The 21,860-nt window shown below is 40.7% G+C and overlaps 1 protein-coding gene across 1 annotated transcript in view; it reads right to left on the bottom strand.

The window, feature by feature from the left end:
* Window positions 1-21,860, bottom strand: part of DNAH11 (dynein axonemal heavy chain 11) — a 340,086-nt gene that overhangs the window by 106,302 nt on the left and 211,924 nt on the right. Inside the window, exons 55-57 of the mRNA XM_021063429.2 lie at window positions 17,671-17,832; window positions 8,685-8,918; window positions 4,980-5,126 (exon numbers count right to left, since the gene is read on the bottom strand). Coding sequence (XP_020919088.2) covers window positions 4,980-5,126; window positions 8,685-8,918; window positions 17,671-17,832 — 543 coding nt within the window. The remainder of the gene's footprint in view (window positions 1-4,979; window positions 5,127-8,684; window positions 8,919-17,670; window positions 17,833-21,860) is intronic.

Raw genomic sequence — 21,860 nt, 5'->3', positions numbered from 1 at the left:
ATAAATGCAAGGTTAAACCATTCTTCTCCAGTTTTCTTTTTCAGAGAGCCCTGAGCAAGTGAGAACCCAAGCTAGCTCAGTAACCTGACCATAAAATATTTTTGCTAAAATTCTCTAATTTTTACTTATATTTACCTTACCTATGTTACCTAGTTATTTACATTTACATTACCGGAAAAGCCATGTTGAATTCTTTAAGAATAGCTATGAAGCTGTTTTGTTCAACTGGCTCGAAGACAGTCTTCTATTCTCTGCATGCTTAACCATAGAATTTTTTTCAATTGAAGTATGGTTTACTTACTTTATAATAGTTTCATGTGTACAACATAGCGATTCGATATTTTTATAAAGTTATTACAAAATAATGGCTGTATTTCCCTGTGCTATATAATACATCTTCGTTGCTTATCTATTTCATACCTAGCAGTTTGTACCTCTTAATCCCATACCCCTACATAAATAGAATTTTTATGGAGACTAATATTGCTTTCTCTAAGGACCTGGTAAGAAACCACAGGTGCAACTACACAGGTCTGTCTTCAGCAATGGGATCATGACATTTGCTGTCCATGCTGCTGGTGATGGTTCAGGCCACTCTTCACATGCCAAGTAGGGTTCTGTAGCAGCCTCCTGTCATGAACACATATAATATGGATATAGGAAAGCCATGATGGCAAACTTAAACCAAGCCAAATGAGAAGCTTTGGAGTTTTTATCCTCCTCCTTTTAGGACACTGAAAGAACTCAAATGTCCAGGAAGAGTAAAAATTTTGTCCTTAGCAGAAAGCAGTTTCAAAGCTGTGGCCCTGGCCACCAGGATCCTGTTACCATGGGGGATGGTTGCTGCGGCGACGGCAACTGTGAATGATGCTGTGTGAACAAAAGTGCATTTCTTCAGATGCCTTTGGAATGAACAGATTTAACTACACCATAAAATTAAACACTGCTCACAACAAATTATGTTGTCTACCATAGCTTTATTAGCAGTAATTACCCTTCTCCTGATTAACCATGATTTTGCCCTGCACTGAACCTTTTATGAAGATAATTGGTTCAGGGTTGATATGTGATCGCTGGCCAATACTTATACGGCTACTGTGGACATCAACAAGAAAGCTTTGCATGCTTCCTGAGAACTGCTCCAAAACTACAACCCTCAAAACTGCCAGGAATGGACTGTAAAAATTCTACAAATATTACATTCTCAATGTGTCAGACAGAGATACCACTATGGATGAAACCAGGAATGTACTGAACGTGTTATTACATCAGGTTTATTTCTTTTCCTTAAAGATATAATGAATCTATTCATTATGTTCATGACCACTTATAACAGCATCATTTTAAACTGGACTCAGGATCACAGATTTTATACTTAGAAGAAACCTTAGAGAGTATTCCTACTAAATGCTACTTCTATGAGACTGGAGGCTCTTCTCTTCCTAACTCCTTTACTGCTAATGGAGTATTATTCCTTTGGGTAATTTTGATAAATCTGGAACATTTAATAGCTAAAATGCCATGAATGCCAATGGGAAAAAAAATACTCTAGGTTGGTCAACTTCTTTCGCATTCCCAATCCCTCTCACCTGAAGGTGCAGCTACACTAGAGTGGTGAAAATATCGAGTATCTTCGTGACTTACTAAGCCTCACTGTGGGATTTCCTCTGCCCCTCATGGCTCCTGGGCATTGGCGAGTGAGGCCCAACCTGGAGAAGGTGATCGAGCTACACAAATGGCTTAGACTGGGTGCTTTCCCTTCTAACATTATCTACCAAAGAAGAGATTTGGAGATGGTCCCATTCTTGGGTATACCAGACATTTTCTGCCCTCTATTAGTCAAAGACTCCTTGCAGATGGTTCATGAAATTGAGTGGTGGTCACAATGAGAGGATAAAGTCACAACGACTGCTTGTTATGGGCTGAAGTGTGTCCACTCAAAATTCTCATGCTGAAACCTTAACCCAAGCACCTCAGAATGTGACTGTGTTTGGCAAGAGGGACTTAAAAGTGACGATTACATTAAAATAAGCTTGTTAGGGTGGGCCTTCACCCAATCTGATTAGTGTCCTTGTGAGAAGAGGAAATCTGGTCACACATAAGAGTAGGGAGGGGTGTGGGCACAGAGGAAAGAATAAGTGAGAACACAGGCAGAAGCTGGCTGTCTGCAAGCCCAGCAGAGAGGCCTTGGGAGAAACCAAACCTGCCAACACCTAAACCTTGGACTTTCTGACTCCAGATCTGTGAGAAAATATATTCCTGTTATTTAAGCCTCCTGGTCTGTGGTATTTTGTTATGGCAGCCCTAGCAAACTAATACATGTCTCTTACCTGCCTTCAGACTCTAAGAAATTCCTAACTCTAAGAAAATCCAGCCCCATCCACTCTGAGAAAAGAAACACATTAAAAAACTAAAAACCATGCAAAGTCAAAGAGGAGTCCTGCAGTTTGCAAGGTATTTTCACTCCTGAAGATCATACTCAGCAAAGAAAGCTGTTTAAAGGAATCAGAGGATTCTGAGAATTTGGAGCTGAGAAGTCAAATGAAGGTTGGAAGATCTAATTTTCACAATGGTACTGGTATTATTACTTCAAGTCACTGCCAGCAATGCCAGTAGTTTGAATGACCTTGATGATTTTATAAATTTGAAGTAACAATTTCAACTGGCTTCTCTACAGGGGCTGTCAAGATGTACAGCAAGGCAGTCTCTAAACCCCAATATTTGTTTAGTCAGATTAAATGTGGCAATGTACTTTTGATTACTTTTTAACAACTTCTTACATATTAAATCTTGAGACCTCAATTTCGTAGAATCACAGTCCATATATACCCCCTGTTAATAACCACATAGAATCTAGCTCATCACTAACCATATGACAAATGGGAGACCATAGCACATACCTGGTGTTGCTTAACTCCTGGACTCTGTGTGCTTTAATGACAAATAGACCTTCTGTCCATGACCACCAATTTAAAACAGTTCCTTCCACTATTCCATCTCTCTACTTACCTTTCATCATAGCCCTCATCGCTAACACAAAATATCTTGTCTATTAAAGAGTCACTTGTCTCCTGTCAGTCTTCCCCAATTACAATGTAAGCTAAATGCAGCTACCGTGTGTATCGTATATCCTTAAGGACCCAGGAAAGTGCCAGGCAAAAAAACAGGTACTCAGTCAATATTTGCTATTTATTAAACTAAATTAAGCCTCATGGATAAAATGAAAATATTTCTAAGTATTATTTTTATTTCTTGGTATGGATCAGATATAAAAAATAGTGTCTTCTTCATGTTTAAAGGATTTCATGAAGCAATCTATCAGATGAGTTCTAATTTGCTAAAACATCCCCCCCCTTTGTGAGAATCAATTTCCCTTAGAAATTCACACACAAAAATGTGAAAGGACCTTCAGAGTCCTTGTTATATTTTAAGTTCTGTAGGGGTGGGTTATGATATAGTAATAATTAGAACATCACATATTTGTATAATGACTGTAAAACATCACCTGGGTGGAAAATTAGCTTATGATAAATACACCATGTGTGATACCTGATCGTTTAATATAAAAATATTATTTAAGGATATCTTCCACTTATCTAAAACCCAATGGAAACATTTATTGCCAGAATTAGGAATTATATGCCTATAGGCCATACAAATGTACCTTATCTTTAACTTCAAAACTAAGTTGTTTTTTAAATTCTTTATTCAGCTTTTTGATTTTCAATATATGTATATTTGGTCATTTTTTTTTTTTTTTTTGGTCTTTTTAGGGCTGCACCTGTGGCACATGGAAGTTCTCAGGCTAGGGGTTGAATTGGAGCTATAGCTGCAGGCTCTGTGCCACAGCCACAGCAACATGGGATCTGAGATGCATCTGCAACCTACACCACAACTCATGGCAACCCTGGATCCTTAACCCATTGAGCAAGGCCAGGGATTGAACCTGCAACTCTGTGGATACACCTAGGGTTTGTTACCACTGAGCCACAAAGGGAACTCCTGATTTTCAGTGTATTTTTCAAGTCTTTAGTTGTACAAGCTAAAGGCCAACATGCTCAATACACACTAGAACAAAAGAAAAACCTCAACTGTCCATGAAAAACTCAAATATTTTCTGATATCATTAATGCAAGGACAACAGCATAATGGTTACTGATTCACTGGCTATGTGAGGGTTCATAATTTACAATTTTTTAAATTAACTAAGCCCTGATTATAATATTTTGGCTAAAATAAGAGAACTTACCTTGCACATAGACATTCATTTGATTCTAAAACAAATACTTAGTAAATCACTGTGATACTTCCTTGGGGAAGAAATATGCACAAAAATAAAATACCTCCTACTTGTAGCTAAAGTTTTAGTAAAAGAAGATGACAAAATAAGTTATATTTATTTCAGAATTACTGGAAACCCAAGTGCAAGGGAAACCAGAATCTATATAATCTTAAAAGTAATTGTTTCCAACAATAAAACATAATACAGAATGCCAGGGCCTCCACTGACTCAAAAAGAACAAATTTAGCTTAGGATATAATAATCAACTCAAGTTGTATTATGAAAATGCAAAATCTGAAAACCATCTTGCCAAGTGACGGAATGGGCTTTGTTAACAATTGAGTTGTTCAATTTGCCTAAAAACTGAAAACCTTTAGAAACCTCTGAGGTGACTTCGTGACCTTTACTGTATTACAAATAGGCCTGATGTTCAAGATCCACATCCATTATACGCTTGAATGAGCTCAGTAGTTATTGTTCCTTCATATCATTAAAAGAGCTAAAAGGTTGGGAAAATGCATAATGTAAAGAAAGGTCAAGTGGTAATCATGGTGTGAAATGCTGTTACATGTGTAACTATAATCATTCTTTAGATTTTATGCTCCCTGGAGAGGAAGTTGTTCAAAATTGTTCACCTACAAAGGTTTATTTTGTGCTAAATATAGCCCCGCACTCTAAATGGTGGAATTAGCCTGACCTTTCGCTCCTCGGCATCGGCGATGGCCTTTTCCCGGCTCACTTTCTCCGTCTGCAGCCCAATCTTTGCGATGAGAGCTTCAGCATCCTGATTTCTCAGCTGTAACTCGGCTTCTTGAGAGGCAAGTCTGGCCTTCAGAGCTCCCACCTAATGGAAAAATCCCGACTTGGAAGTAACTTGTGGCAATAAGAGCAAACAACAGAAGCAGCTTATTTTTTTAAGTGAATTGAGAGATGTCTGGTAGTTTCTACCTTGCATCTGATTCTACCCTGATGTGACTTTAATTCCATATGCAAAAATGCAATACTATTTTTTTTCTTTTTTCTTTTTATTTATTTTTTTTTACACAGGAATATACAGAATAATGTCGTCCTAGAGTTTTGTGGAAAATGTCACCAATTTATGTCAGCACCAACCAGGCAGGTATCTGCTCAACTTGGTCTGTGCTGTCAGGGATCTGCACAGGCCCCATCTGAGCCTATGTCACCTGAGCACGTGTCACTCATGTCCCCTGTTTTTCCGTTCCTGTGTGGTATAAACCTAGAACCAAAGAACAATCATAACCATTTTTTTTTTTTACTCCATTGCTAAAAACATTTCAGGAGTTCCTGTCATGGCTCAGTGGTTAACGAATCCAACTAGGAACCATGAGGTTGCGGGTTCAATCCCTGGCCTCGCTCAGTGGGTTAAGGAACTGGCGTTGCCAGGAGCTGTGGTGTAGGTCGCAGACAAGGCTCGGATCCCGTGTTGCTGTGGCTCTGTCATAGGCTGGCGGCTACAGCACCAATTAGACCCCTAGCCTGGGAACCTCCATATGCCATGGGTACGGGCCTAGAAAAAGACAAAAACAAAACAAAACAAAACAAAAAACTCAGTGGTTTCATCTAGTGGATCAAAACTCCATGCCTACACCCAAAGACTCCTGTAACCACCACCTCAACATGACTTATTTACACTCTACCTTAAAAGGTCTGGTCACTACTGTGACTGCTACCTGTACTATTAGACTTTAAGCTAAGACTGATTGTTTAGCCTCTCTTCCAGCTCAGGGTCACAGTGCACAGTGACTCTCTCTGTTTTGTTGCCATCTGGAGCTAGTCATATGTTAGGCCAGGATCAAAAGCATCACCCAAGAGACAAGAGGAATCTTATTTCAGACCCCGATATCAGTTTCTCAGGAAGCTGTTCAGCCTGAAATATCCAAAGTGACGCAAGCCCTGGATGTGAGGCCTTATTGATAAAGAGAAGTCACTAGGGCTGTGTGTTATGACCCATGTTCGATCTCCAGAGAGGACACGTGGCCATAAAAAATGTTCACAGCTTTGTTTCGATCCATGGATGGAACTCAGGTCTGGACATACTGCAGCCGGCAGCGGCTGCTTAAGGGGCGCATGCTCTGAGGTGAAGGTGCCTCACTCTGCACGCAACCTGATCTTGCAGCATCAGGCCTTCTGGTTGTCCACCTAGAGAACCATGCCTCCTCTTCACAGTAAACTGATTTTAAAAACTCCTCAGGTGCTATTAAATATTCCAACACTCTTCTGTTATTATTTAGAGCATGACATACACAAACCCCCAGGGAAAGAAAATCATCAGTAGTCCTTCCATCAGCACTCTGGATATCTTCTTAGACTTTCTACCTGCTGTCTCTAGTCGAGGGGGAATGAGACCCCAAAACAGCTGCCAGCTTGGCAGACACCACGAATCACCAGTCCCTTTCTTTCTTCCTCTCCCTGACCCCCCAACTCACCAACACACAACCGAGAGGCTTGTTAGGAAACTGGACTCTCTTCCTTTTTCCTCCATGACTGAGATGCTGCCATTACTGGAATGAACCAAGATATTGCTCCCCAGTGCTTTCATCTCTGTTATCTGGGATGAAAACCCTTAAGTGTGGCAGAGGCCTCATGGGTACTGACAGTCTGGTGTAGCCAACGCTGTCATTTCCTGGGTCAAAGTCAAGAGGCTCAGTTTGGGTTGTCATTCAAAGGGACAGAAATGCTCTGGGATGCAGATCTCCTTCACCTTAAGCTTACTAGGACTCCTGGGAAAGTCTTTACTAGGGAAAGGGGTCTGGACTCAAGGGAGATGGAATTGGAGAGTTGGGGGAGGGAAGACAAATAAAAGAGTAAGATAAAATGTACATAAAAAGGGAGTTCCCATTGTGGCTCAGTGGTTAATGAATCTGACTAGGAACCATGAGGTTGCGGGTTCGATCCCTGCCCTTGCTCAGTGGGTTAAGGATCCGATGTTGCCGTGAGCTGTGGTGCAGGTCGCAGATGTGGCTCAGATCCTGCGTTGCTGTGGCTGTGGCGTAGGCCGGCGGCTACAGCTCCGATTTGACCCGTCGCCTGGGAACCTCCATATGCCGCGAGAGCAGCCCAAGAAGTGGCAAAAAGACACACAGACGCACACACACACACACACACACACACAGAAAAAGAAGTACATAAAAAGGAAGGGCAAGGAAATACTTGTTTGAAAAGAGAGCAAAAGCTACACAAAGAAGGACATATTTTGGGGGGGTTTCAAGCAACTATTTTTTGCATTTGAGCCATCCTTGATGTATGAAGCAAAGTGGGTGCTTTGGCCTTCAGAATGCTTGAAGGACATGGCTAGAGAGTCCTTCACGGTGAAAGGCGCCAATCAGGTTCTGCCTTACCTCCAGCCTGGGCACGGATGGGCCACCCAACACTCTTGGGGGAAAACTGGCTCAGTCTCAAGAAAGCATGTGGGCGTATAACCTGACACCATACTCTGAAAAGCCCACCAGAGTTTCTGGCCTTGGGGTGACCACTGGTGAGAAGTGTTTTTTGTTCTAGTTCTAGTTCTAGAGCCAGGCCATTCTCCCAAGTCTTCATCTTCTCTCATGCTAATTTCTTTTACCAGCCCCAGGGAAGAAGCCTGGAATCATGGGTCTGACATGGCCTTTGCACAGATCAAGGCTCAAACACCAGGTTCATGGGCTCGGTGGCCCTCGACTCTTTTAAGCTTCATACAGAAAATTACAGTAGCGACTGCTGCTTCATAAACTTGTTTGGATTTTCACAATGAAATTAGATGATATGTGTGCAGACCCACACACGATTATCAGCCTATGCTAATTCTCCCCTGATTTACTCAGGGAGGTTAGAGGTACTGTCCTTCAAGGTAGTGGAGATCTTCTGGCTGAGGACCAAGGCAACACTGGATACTTTAAGCTAAAAGAGACAGTGGCTAAAGGGAGCAGATCAGACACCAAGACACCAAAATCAGAGAAAACTGCTATACTCAGGGATCCTAATCACAACAACCCTTATTACACTATTGGCCAGGAAATGATGCTTTCATTGGGGGTTAAGAACCTGAGACCAAAGTGGATCCTCCTTCCACTGTCCTATGTCTAAATTCCTGACCGGATGCCCAGAGCAACAGGAGATGAGAAGGGACCCAACCGTGCAGGCTCTATTCACCATCCCTACCCTGCCCTGCATGGGGTCAGGCCAACAAGAGGAGGGCTCTCCCCCTACCAACCATGACGGAGCAATGGACCAATCCCTTTCCAAGCTTAGGAAAGCAGAAAGAGTGTGTTCTTTGTGTCATTAAACTGTAAATTTTAGCACTAAACATCTTATACCAACAGGTTGAAATGCTGCTTCAACAGTAAATGTATTTTTAATTGTAAGAGCATAGATTTCACTCAGCAAGAACAAACTCTGGTCATACCTGAGAGGCTGTGGTTTTTAGCTTCTGGATGCCATTCACCAAGTGCTCTTTCTTCTGGGACACCTCTTTTTGTTTCTTTTTCAACAGGTTCTTAAACAGCGATATTTGTTCCAAGAAACTCTTTGGGGTGGTATAGTTGTGTCTTCCCTCATTCTGGTAAAACCTGGTACTCATTTCATTTACGCTAGTGTGAACGTGTGCCATGAAAAGGCTAATAGAATCTTTGTCCAGGGGCTGAAAACACACACATGTCAAGTCATATGAAATTCTCTCAAGTTAAAACAAACGCACAATTAAAAAAAAAAAAAAAGGAACATCAGCAAAGCTATACAGTTGTTTATTTTTCTAAAAGCCAGAACCAATTCCAGTCGATCTGGGAAAACTTACTCGGTCTTGAAGAGCTACCCACAGGATTAGACAGGTGACAAGAAGGCATTCAGCTTAGTAACCACCTCTTGCCGAGTAGGGCAAAGGATTTGTATGTGCTCCACATACCAAACCCAAAAGTCAACATGCAACATAAGCTTGGCTTTTCACAACTTGCTTTTTATCAAATGTGTGAAAGAGAAAATGGAGAGGTTGAGACAAGAAATGTTTCTGGTGTCCCTTTCAAGCTAAACTTTAGCTAAAGGAAACAAACAAGCCTGTGGCCACTGGGGAAAAAAAAAGTTGAAACAGAGGAATCACATAGTTTCCTAAGAACCCATGTAGACACAAACTGGATGATAAGGTGTAAAAATCACTGCTCCTGGGAGAAAATATGATTATTCCTATTCTCATTTAGAGAAACAAACAAAAAATGAGCCCCTCTCCTTTGAAGCTATACTGGAGAACCGTCCCCCACTCCAACTAGACAGTCTTTCCACTTTGTCCTCTATGACTTCTGAAGTAGTTAACTTTTTAATTTGTGGAGTCACATCTCCCTCATTTTAATGATTATTTATTGCATTCTGTACAAGATGAACCAGGTTCAATTAATCAAGGGAAGCCTAAAAATCAATTAATATGAATTAAATGAGCTACACCAACTCTTAGGAAAGTCACACATAATTTACCAAAGTGTTGTCAATAACGCTCAGACATCTTTGGGAAAATTGCGCACAAGTGGCCGGTGATGCAGTTAAACGTTTCAAACCAGCACCATTAATATCACAACCGGGGGTGGGGGGGTGGGGGCGAGGACAGGCAGGCAGGCAGGCAGGCAGGCCAGTTCTTGCTGCAGAAGGACAACGGCTCCTAAGCAACGTCTGAACACTCCGCTTTCCAACCTCATGAAAAATGCCTGAGTGGGTTTAAAATCTGTACATGCTGGATTGTTCTGCCGATCAAACATCCATCTTGCTGGTAACTAAAATGTTTTTAAAGCAATAGTTAAATAGAGAATGATACAAATCCTGAATATCCTTTGTTTCTACTAGCTCTGAGACATATGTAGATTTTCAAATAGTGCATTCAGAATATAAATTTATAAGGAAGGAACACCATCTAAATCGTACCTCCTTGGGGATTTTATTTTTAAAAGAACTTGGATGCAATATAAATATGGGCAGAAATACACTCCTGTCCTGTCTTGTTTTAACGTGACTAAAAGCCAGCACATATCTTTCTAAAATATAAACACATCCCCAGCCAAGTGCAACCTTCTTACAGGAAAGGGGAAAAAAAAAAAAAGTAAACCCTGGCTTCTGCCCAACCATGATCCTTAGGACGAGGCTCCTCTGCTGCCCTGAAAAGCTTTCTTTAACAACAGTTTCATTTGTAAATCTGTGATGGAAGAAGTGGTTTCCGGTAGAGCTGGAAGTGGCCCGAGACAACTTGTCTCAATGGGGCAAAATAACTATTGTTATCGGGCTTAACAAAATGGCACAGCATGGGAGACTTGCAGAGCCAGGGAGCAGCTGGTTGTAATTCACACTGTTTTTCAGAAAACTCTAATCGTTCCAGAACAGACCTCTTTGATGACTGGTCTTCCCTGCATTCTCAATTTGTCACTTTCTCTTATGATAAGGTCAGTAGTGACAGCACTTCCTGACATTAACAGCTGTGGCTTTTAAAAGGGTCATTGTAGAACTACTAATTGCAGTAATTTCATTAGCATAAATTATTTATTCTGCCATTCATTTATCTCCAGTTTTCTTTTGAGGGGTGGGGGGAGCCGGCAGGAGCCGGCTGTTGGTGCTGGAGAGGCTGCACTGATGGCGAGGCGATGCTGGATTTTTCACTTTTAGAGCCAGGAGTGAAAAACACCATTCCTGCTACACTTGGCCCCTTGATGCAAACCAGTCGATCCCATTTGTAGTCATTTCGCAGCCAATCACGGTGAAGGCAAAAATAAAAATAAGCTAAGTGCCAGCATCCGCTGGTTATAAATCCAAGGTTTCCCTACTAAGATGCTTTGGAAAACAATGCTGTATCTGAGGCATAAGCAAATGCAAGGGAGAAATGGCTTTTCCTCACATTAAGAAAACGTGTTTAATGTCTGCTGTCCTGGCTGGCTCACTGTAAACACAGAAACACAAACAAATCTCCCCTACTTGGTGTGATGGTTCCTGGGCGGTGGCCGTTGCTAACACACCAAGTCCCCCAGCCACCTGAACCTTATAGCAAATTCCAGCATGTTCCTATTGTCCAAAATGACAGCAAAATTTGATTGGAAACCAATAGTTGGAGCCAGAACCAAATCAAACATTTTAAGTGTGATATAGGATTTTACATCTTCCCAAGCCCAGCACAGACGGCTGTTATGTCTGCACTTTTAAAGTCAGTATTTCAGGAGTATTGTATGCAAGGCAGGGAATTAGGAGGGGGCCAAGGGGCCAGTGGAAAAAAAAGAAACTAGATCTCCTTTCAAATTTAACTTCGCTCATTTTGTAACATGTCATACTCCTAGTGTCCATCTTGAAAGTTTTTCTCAGAAATTCGTTCCACATTAATTTTTAGAGCTTTACTGAAGTCTATATATAAAAACTGTACATATTTAATACCTACAGTAATTTTCAATAATGTCAGATCTATTGTTTGTACTTTTTAACTCCTTTTGGGACTGGTCAAAGAAGGGAATCTGTTAGAGACTGTGGTTGTAAGGGCTGGTTTATTGAGTAGTGAAAATTTAATAACATACAAAATGGCAGTATTACATTTAAGCTCTTCTCCTAAGCTCCTGCTGGTCTGACAGACTCCCAGGAAAAGACTGTGGAGGCGGCCAGGGAAACAGGTTTGAATCCTAAGCCCTGGGATAGATTTCACTTCTGTCAAGTTGGACAATGTTTTGCATCCCCTATACGTCCTCCTGCCCACAAAAATCTAAGGCTAAGCTTTCTTCACTCTTTTTTACTGTTTCTTTCCTTCCTTTCCTCTTATTCCTCTTTTGGAAGAGGCAAGCATCTGTGCCACAGTCCAGAGCAGGATGTAAGAATTTGGGCTCAGGCACAAGAGTGCTGATGGGCCCCCTGTCTGCTGAGGAAGCTTGTGCTTATGGCCACCAGCCTCTCACCTGAACAACAGGGAAACCAGTGGCCCCTGCTTACTAGATTGGTGATGAGAGGTGGTAAACGATTCAAGTGCAGGGCAAGGGTACTTGCTCTTTTATTATTATTATTATTTTTTGTCTTTTGAGGGCCACACAAGCAATGCAGGATCCAAGTCATGTCTGCCATCTACACCACAGCTCATGGCAATGCTGGATCCTTTAACCCACTGAGCAAGGCCAGGGATCGAACCTACATCCTCATGGATAGCAGTCAGATTCATTTCTGCTGGGCCACTATGGGAACTCCCAACTCTGCTTTTGGTGATGGCAACAGTACAACAGTAGCCCGGGAAGATTACTACTACCAGACAGAGCAGCCGTGAGTGTTAACTGCAGAGCCAAGTAGTTTTCTAAATGACATGCTGGTTTTGTGGTTTTGTTTGTTACTTTGATGAAGGCATTTTATTGTTAGTTTGCTCATGTTTTTTTATTTTTGTCTTCAAGTTCAGAGACCAAGCCTGAGTCAAAGGCAAGCGTAAGCCCAGCATAAGCTAGCAATCTTCCAGATAAGCTTCCAGGCCTTGAAAGAGGTAGCCTTCAATGGTTTACTGACTGAGCATTTAAAAAAAATCATGGGACTTCCCATTGTGGCACAGTGGAAACAAATCTGACTAGGAACCATGAGGTTGTGGGTTTGATCCCTTGCCTTGCTCAATGGGTTAAGGATCTGGCTTTGCCATGAGCTGTGGTATAGGTCGCAGATGTGGCTGGGATCTGATGTGGCTGTGGCTGTGGCCAGCAGCTGTAGCTCTGATTTGACCCCTAGCCTGGGAACCTCCATATGCTGCAGGTTCCGCCCTAAAAAGCAACAAAACAAAACAAAACACCAAAATCATGGACATGGAGAACAGACCTGTGGTTGCCAAGGGGGAGGGGAAGGGAGTGGGATGGACTTGGAATTTGGGGTTAACAGATGCAAACTACTGCCTTTGGAGTAGATAAGCAATGAGATCGTGCAGTATAGTACAGGGAACTATATCTAGTCACTTAAGATGGATCATGATAATGTGAGAAAAAAGAATGTATATATGTGTGACTGGGTCACCTTGCTGTACAGTAGAAAATTGACAAAAAACACTTTAAACCAGCTATAATGGAAAAATAAAGACCATTATAAAATTAAAAAAAACAAAAACACAAAGCAGCAAGGGAGGACTAAGAGCATGAGGAGGTAAGATGGAACCTAGCTATTCTCTCCTAGCACAAGCAGGGGGTTCTGGTGAGGCCAGCACTAGAGGAAAGCCACACAGCCTCAACTAGGAGGGAGGGAAGCCTCCATCTGATATAGCCAAACTTTCAAGTCAATGGCACGTTCAAGTTCCTGGGGAGCTATAACAACTAGACCCTACTTTCTAAGGGTTTTGCCATTTTCATAACTGCAAAAACCCTGGAAAGCAACATTCTACTCCTTTTTTGCGATTCTATTCTAGATTGAATTAACATGCACAGTACAAGAAATGTTTATGAGTGTGCATGTATAAGGGAGAAAGAGGGCTAAAGAATGGGGAGTGTATTCTCCACCACCTGGGCCTTTGCTCACCTGTTTGAATATAGACTTAAGCTGCCATGAGGTTTAGGCAGATTCAATACAAATTAAGTAGCATTTGTTTTTGTCTTGATCATTTATAATGACTTCAGGATTCCTCAGAAAGAGGATTATTTTACACAAATTCATAGAATTTCTACTGTACAAAGTTATCTTTCTACTTTTGAAATTCATACTGAATAATCCTCCCTTATATGTCAAAGAAAGAAACGCACTAAAAATCATTAACAGACATGCTGCTAGCATCCCATTAACAAAATGTGGTTTACTGTACTTCATGCTTTGCCTAACATCTTGAAAGGAACCAAGACCAGTCAAGGGATCAGTCTCTGAATACAGCAGTACAGTCATTTTCATCCTGGAGCAGGCATTTTCTAGGATTGGTCTGGAAAATAGTAGTAAAATACAGCATGCTTCTGTTTCCACACCTGGCAACAAGTTTTGGACTGAAGAGGTGGCAGCACGTGGAATGAAGTCATTTTATGGAAAAAGCTGATGCTACCGAGGTTGTGGAACTATGCTGAAGTTGTGTCACCGCAACAGGATGGAAGATTTTCACTTGCCAGTTGGCCTACATGCCTGGAAAAAGTGGGCTCCTCCACTGTGCTCAGATCTTTTTTTCCCATGCTCCTCCCAAAGCAAATCTCACTCCGCAGAGAGCTCGTCTTTGCATTTCCTTTCAATAATTTCTCCTTTCCTCAGAAGAGAAACACCTGCTTTTAAGTATGTCGATTAGTATTCATTTTGACCTGAAAAACCAAAATCACTATTTATCTTTTAACACCCATTCTCCCGTCTTTTTTCTTGACTTTTCCTAACTGGGACCAAACACTTCTCAATAAGATCTCCTCCCCATTATCATCTGCAACCCCACTCCCAGGACAGCCAGATGGTATCCTCTCCCTCCATACACCCTGCCTTTCTATCTCCATTTCCATGGCTCCATTGAGGAGTGTATGTTGACACAAAGTCTACAGATAAACACTCAAGTGATACTTAAGTGTCAAACTATCTTGGTCCTTCTGTCAGCTGTCACTGTAGTTCAATACCAGGTAATAGGAAAGTAGCTCAAACATTGACTTTGACACAGTCAGCCCACACTCCTGGGTGCTGAGTGGGTACTGATTGAAAATTATATGTCAACACACACAAAACCGCTTGCCTTTAATGAATCCTTTCTCAGTGGCTAAAGGGGGGGTCACCTTGTATAAGTACCTTACACTCAGCAAATGAGGTCAATAATTAAGAAGTGCCTAAATTACGCTGATAACTCTCAGTCTTAATGGTGGAAATTAAAACTAAGAAAGTGATCAAATTAGCGCTCATTCAAAACCTGTAAAAGCTGTTTTTGACCTCTTCTGAAAAGGCCCCACACATTTTTAGAAGAACGTGGACACGGTGCCCTCTGAATTACAATGATTGCTCCTGAGCAACAAATTAGGAAGGTGGGAAAGTTAAATAAGCACACAGCACTGGAATGAAATCATCTGGCTCATTTGTTTCCAGGCATAATTCAGCTCCATAGAAATGGGGAAGTGCTTTTTAATTCCTATTTGACACTCAGCCTCCTATAGGAGGCACCATGATACCACCAAATAGCACTCAGCACCTGCCAGGAGCTCTTTGGCCTGAAAATGATGCAAGTCCTGCCTCATCCAGCAGATGTCAATAGTCACTGGCGTATCAAAGCTCCTTCAGTGGGAGCAGTTTGCAAAGAGGCACCTAAGCTCACAGGAGGAAGCCTGCACCAGAGCAGCAGAGGCAAGGGACTTAAAGCATTGTGCCAGACACTCAATTTCTGGTTTCCTCCCATTTGAGGAATGAATATTAAGAGGCACAGAACACTGGTCTGTTTCTCTTCCTTACCCAATCAGCCTGATAAAGTGAACTGCATTATCCAAACAGAATTTTGCTACCACAAGACAACATACTGGCTCTCTCTGTCTAGTAAACTGGTATTCCGAAAGCCTTCTTGTAATGATTAGAAGACAAAGTCATTTCCAACATAATTCTAGCAATAGCTGAAGAAATGTGTATTAGTCACTGGGACTATTATTTGTCATATTTAACTCTTTTCCAGATTTTAACATATAAAATAATTATGGGAGACTTTATCTAATCCTAGTATTAGTCTTCACTACATGGGGTTCCTTTGACTCTTGAGGAAGACACATAATGGGAAGCACAGCATTTCAGACAGAAATCAATCACTCCTGTGAGGATCCACCACTCTGTTCAGGAGAACAAACTGACATATATTTTCCTAAATGTAAGAAGTGATTTGCAGTGCCTTTGATCAGGGGGGAAAAGGGAAAATCACTTACAAAAATAAAACCACACACTATCATTACTAACCATTTCCCCCACCCGTCCCAAGCCAACACTTGATGATGCTGTTGCTTTCAAGGTCCAGGTAAGTTCATTCAATGTTGAGGTGAGTGTAGAGATAGGCAAGAGAAAGAAGTTTCTGGGTATGGAAGAAACAGTGAAAAGAAGAATTCTTTTTTCTCCCATTTTTTTTAATAGAAATGTTTCAAGTGTCTGAATGGAGAGAAGAAAGAGAGAGGAAATATTTGAGTATCATAAAACCTCTATTGTATACATATTTATTTATTTATTTATTTAGTCAGTCTTTTTAGGGCTGCACCCGCGGCATATGGAAGTTCCCAGGCTAGGGGTCTAACTGTTGCTGCCAGCCTATGCCAGAGCCACAGCGATGCCTGATCTGAGCCGTGTCTGCGACCTACACCACAGCTCACAGCAACCCCGGATCCTTAACCCACTGAGCGAGGCCAGGGATCGAACTGGCAACTTCATGGTTCCTAGTCGGATTTGTTAACCACTGTGCCACGACAGGAACTCCCATATACATCTTTTAGATGTTACGTTGCCTGACAGTTCTTCCCCAACAATCCAGAACTTGATAATTAGATTCATAGACATTTTGGGGAAAGATAATAAACTGTATGCAATAAAGCAGTATATATTATGTATATATAATATATGTAAATATAAAAATGCAATAAAGATAGTGGCATTACAAATAATAAATAAATATGCCCAGATTTCTAACCATTTGGCCACCAAAAAGATTTGTAATTTTCAACAAAAATGTTAAAAGATGGCTTTGGAAAAGCAGAAGTTTTGCCTTTAGGAGTGAGGGAGGCTACAGCAGGTTGTCCCTGTTCACAATAAAGTTTCAACTGGAAATAGACATCACTCCTTACAGACCCCCAACTTTATTTTTGGCTCTAAGGATCACTTCTCCTGCCTGACTTATTTTCGACCCCCTTGTGCCGTTGTCATTCTGTGGAAATCAGAAGACAAATTTCCCTGGGAAATGTCCTCAATCACCGCCCTTCCAAACCATCCCATCAGAAAGCACTCAATACATCACAGCTTCATTTCTAGGACATCTAAATGATACCCTCATATTGACATTCCCTTCCCTCTTTGAATCTGAGTGCCTGAAGTTCTTTATTTCTGGGTTTCACGCAACCACTTTAAAATGCAAGAGGAGGTGGAAATTTCATCGTGAGCAAATGACAAACATAATCTATAAAACATAAACCCATAACACAGAGAAGCAGATACATTATCTGACTGAGTGATGGCTGGATTTATGAAAGCTGATTTTTTTCACCTGTCAATACGGTAATGAGAAAAATCACAATGAATTACCTTACTTTGCTAAGATCAAGCACTGCATGGCTATGGGTGGCTACTTTTTTGTTAAGGTTTTTGGTTGTGGATTTAAAGGATGTATATCCAGTCAACCCTATTATAGTTCAAGGAAGTAATGACCCTGGCCTTCTGGTTAAGTCAGTGGATGAGTAAGGACATACATGCTGAAAGGGGGTATGTGTGTGTGCAAAAGAGAGAGAGAGAGAGTCAGAGACTGTCAGGCATACCTCAATTCCCCTGGTTTCCTCAATGAACCTCCTGCTGACTGTGACCAGAGCCTCCCTTGGCCATGCATGGAACCAGTCAACAGCCGTGCAGTTAACTAGGGCTGGGAACTTCCGAGCTCTATCCCTCAGCGTGTGACCAACCGGAGAGAAACACAAAATGATCTGTGGAGACAAGGGGGCAGGGCAGAACCAGAAGGGTGATGAGTGAGCAAAGAATTACACTGCAACCCTAGACAATGAAAGAAAGAAGCGCAGCCAACCATGACATTAAACTAGCCTAAAGCATCACAGAGAGCAGCATTCACCTACCTTCTTGCTCATCAAAGTATAAGCCTGCCCCAGTCGCACATACAGAAACACTGCTCTGGGCTTTCTTTAAATTGGTCCCTGTCCTGCTAAGTATTTTTGATGAACATCATAAAGGGTGGGAAATTCAATCTTTCTATTAAGCAAGTCACACTGAGACAATGAAAAATAAAAATAAGGAGTATTCATCTTCTGTCTCGTATTCTGTAATTCATCAGGCTCTATAAAACTGTGCCAGATGCTTTTTAAAAAATTATTTATCATATTGAATGTTTACTCTGTTCTCATTTAAAATAAAATACATTTACTTGAATTCATACTTCACATTTTTTAATAATGATTTTTATTTTTTCCATTAGAACTGGTTTATAGTGGTCTATCAATTTTCTACTGTACAGCAAGGTGACCCAGTCACACAAATATGTATACAGTTTATTCCCTCACATTATCATGCTCCATCATAAGTGACTAGATACAGTTTCCAGTGCTAAACAACAAGACCTCATTGCTTGTCCATTCCAAAGGCAAGAGTTTGCATCTACTAACCCCAAGTTGACAGTCCATCCCCCTCCCTCCCTCTCCACCTTGGCAACCACAAATCTGTTCTCCATATCCACGATTTTCTTTTCTGTGGAAAGGTTCCATTTGTGCCAAGTATTAGATTCCAGGTATCAGTGCTATCACGTGGTATTTGTCTTTCTCTTTCTGACTGACTTCCCTCAGGATTAGAGTCTCTAGTTCCATCCATGTTGCTGCAAATGGCATTATTTTGTTTTTTATGGCTGAGTAGTATTCCATTGTGTACACACACACACCCATCTTCCTAATCCAATCATCTGTTTCCATGTCTTGGCAATTGTGAATATTGCTGCAATGAACATGTGGTGCATGTGTCTTTTTCAAGGAAGTTTTGTCCCGATATATGCCCAAGGGTGGGATTGCTGGGTCATATGGTAATTCTATATATAATTTTCTAAGGTACTTTGATACTGTTCTCATAGTGGTTGTACCAGCTTACATTCCCACCAACAGTGCAGAGGGGTTCCCTTTTCTCCACACCGCCTTCAGCATTTGTTATTTGTGGACTTATTAATGACGGCCATTCTGACCGGTGTGAGGTGGTATCTCGTGGTAGTTTTGATTTGCATTTCTCTAATAATCAGGGATGTTGAACATTTTTTCATGTGCTTGTTGGCCATTTGTATAACTTCTTTGGAGAAATGTCTGTTCAGGTCTTTTGCCCATTTTTCAACTGGGTTGTTGGCTCTTTTGCTGTTGAGTTGTAAGTGTATTTTAGAGATTTGTTGTTTGTATATTTTAGAGATTAAGCCCTTGTCAGTTGCATCTTTTGAAACTATTTTCTTCCATTCTGTACGTTGTCTTTTTGGTTTTTTTATGGTTTCCTTTGCTGTGCAAAAGCTTGTCACTTTGATTAGGAGTCCCACTGGTTTATTTTTGCTTTTATTTCTGTTGCCTTGGGAGACTGATCTGAGAAAACATTTGTAAGGCTGCTATCAGAGAATGTTTTGCCTGTATTTTCTTCTGGGAGTTTGATGGTGTCTTGGCTTACATTTAAGTCTTTAGGCCATTTTGAGTTTATTCTTGTGCATGGTGTGAGGGGGGTGTTCCAGTTTCACTGATTTACATGAGGCTGTCCAGTTTTGCAAGAACCACTTGAATAGACTTTCTTTTTCCCATTTTATATTCTTGCCTCCTTAGTTGAAAATTAATGGACCATAGGTGTCTGGGTTCACTTCTGGGTTCTCTATTCTGTTCCATTGGTCTGTCTGTTTTGGTACCCATACCACACTGTCTTGATGACTGTGGCTTCATAATATTGTCTTAAGTCAGGGAGAGTTATGCCTCCTGCTTGGTTTTTGTTTCTCAGGATTGCTTTGGCAATTGGGGTTTTTTATGGTTCCATATAAATATTTGGATTGTTTGTTCTAGTTCTGTGAAAAATGTCATGGGTAATTTGATAGGAATTGCATTGAATCTATAGATTGCTTTGGGTAGTATGGCCATTTTTACAATATCAATTTTCCATCCCAGGAGTATGGAATTTCTTTCCATTTCTTTACATCTTCTTTAATTTCCTTGATTAATGTTTTATATTTCTCAGCATATAAGTCTTTCACCTCCTTGGTCAGGTGTATTTCCAGGTATTTGATTTTTTTTGGGTGCAATTTTAAAAGGTATTATATTTTTATATTCCTTTTCTAATATTTCATTGTTAGTATACAGAAATGTGACTGATTTCTGAATGTTAATCTTATATTCTGCTAGTTTGCTGAATTTGTTGATTAGTTCGAGCAGTTTTGGGGTTGAGTCCTTAGAGTTTTCTATATATAGTATCATGTCATCTGCACACAGTGACAATTTTACCTCTTCTCTTCCAAAGTAACTGAACCATGGTTCAGTTTCCCAGGTTGCTGTGGACTTGAGGGTGCTGGGGGAACTGAGGCCTATGGGCTAAGGTCTGAGAATTAGTCCTGGTTTCCTTTTTTCTATACACCATATACATACTTGATATAAAACAAAACTGTGCACTTCTTTTAATGAGGTCTTTCACACTTTAAGATCAGGCAACTAACAAAATCACTTTTCAAGGGCTGTGATTTATTTTTCCCTATAGCATTTTAAAATTCATGTCATAAAAATCATAAAGTATGTGAAACCATATATTCTCATTTAACAGATGTTTTTACTATGTTCATTTTATATACTATGGCTCTTCAACAACTCGAGGTAAATCCTAAGATCTAAAATTATTTTCTTTTTTCTTTTTTTTTTGCTTTTTAGGGCTGTACCCGTGGCATATGGAGGTTCCCAGGCTAGGGGCTGAATCAGAGCTGTAGCCACTGGCCTACAACACAGCCACAGTAACACGGCAACATGGGATCTGAGCCATGTCTGTGACCTATACCACAACTCATGGCAATGTCAGACCCTTAACCCACTGAGTGAGGCCAGGGATTGAACCCACAACCTAATGGTTACTGGTTGGATTCATTTCTGTTGTGCCACAACTGGAACTCTTAAAATGATTTTCAACAACGCATAAGGTAACTGATCATTCATTCATTAGTCAAGAGTTTAGTTACAAACTGAATAATTGCTCTAATATTGCATGAGCTGAATTATCAATTACCACACAGAATTTTGACTTTTATCTCAGTTTTTAGGTCTCTCCTACCAGCCTTTTTTTCCCCATACATGCGTATTTTTCCTAGAATTTCATTTTCCACACTCAACTTACCTCTGACTCATGACAATTTTAGAAACTTCATTATACATAATTGTAGCAAAGACAGAAAGGGTCCTAAATATTTCCATTACTTCTAAACTTGTTCTATTTCTACACTTATTACTGGCATACTATCAGGTCTTAAGAATGTGTTAGAAAACAAAGTAACTGAACCATGTGTGGTTAGCCTGGGGAAAACAATTTTAATTTAATTATATGTCTTTATTATTTATGGAAAGATAACACAGAACACTGATTTAAAGATTTATTTTCCTTTTCCACAATTTTACAATTGAACACTTTTTTCTCTATTTGTGGCTTAAATAAGGAACCTCACAATGTTGCCTAAATTTCACATGGAGGACAGGTGGCAGGAGACCAGTGGTTCTCAAAGGATTATTAGGGATTAGTTACAAATGCAAATTCTTGGACCCATTTCAGACCTAGGGAATCAGAAACTCTGAATGGGTCTTGGCAATCTGTATTTGCAGCAAGACTTCCAGGTGATTCTGACACTGCTACAGCCTAATAGTCTTAACATTTTCTATGGGAATACCTCAAGGGAATATTTGCATTTTTAATGCTTTTGCAACTGGTGATATATTCATAGAATTTAAGTGTCTACATACCGAGTGAA

Source organism: Sus scrofa, chromosome 9 (genome assembly GCF_054392235.1).
Source record: "Sus scrofa isolate SSC_HxYL_T2T_F1_AM1 chromosome 9, Sscrofa_HxYL_maternal_Yorkshire_Landrace_v2.0, whole genome shotgun sequence".
NCBI classification, from domain to species: domain Eukaryota; kingdom Metazoa; phylum Chordata; class Mammalia; order Artiodactyla; family Suidae; genus Sus; species Sus scrofa.
The sequence above is the reverse complement of the archived record's forward strand: the minus strand, read 5'-3'. Positions and strand labels throughout refer to the sequence as shown.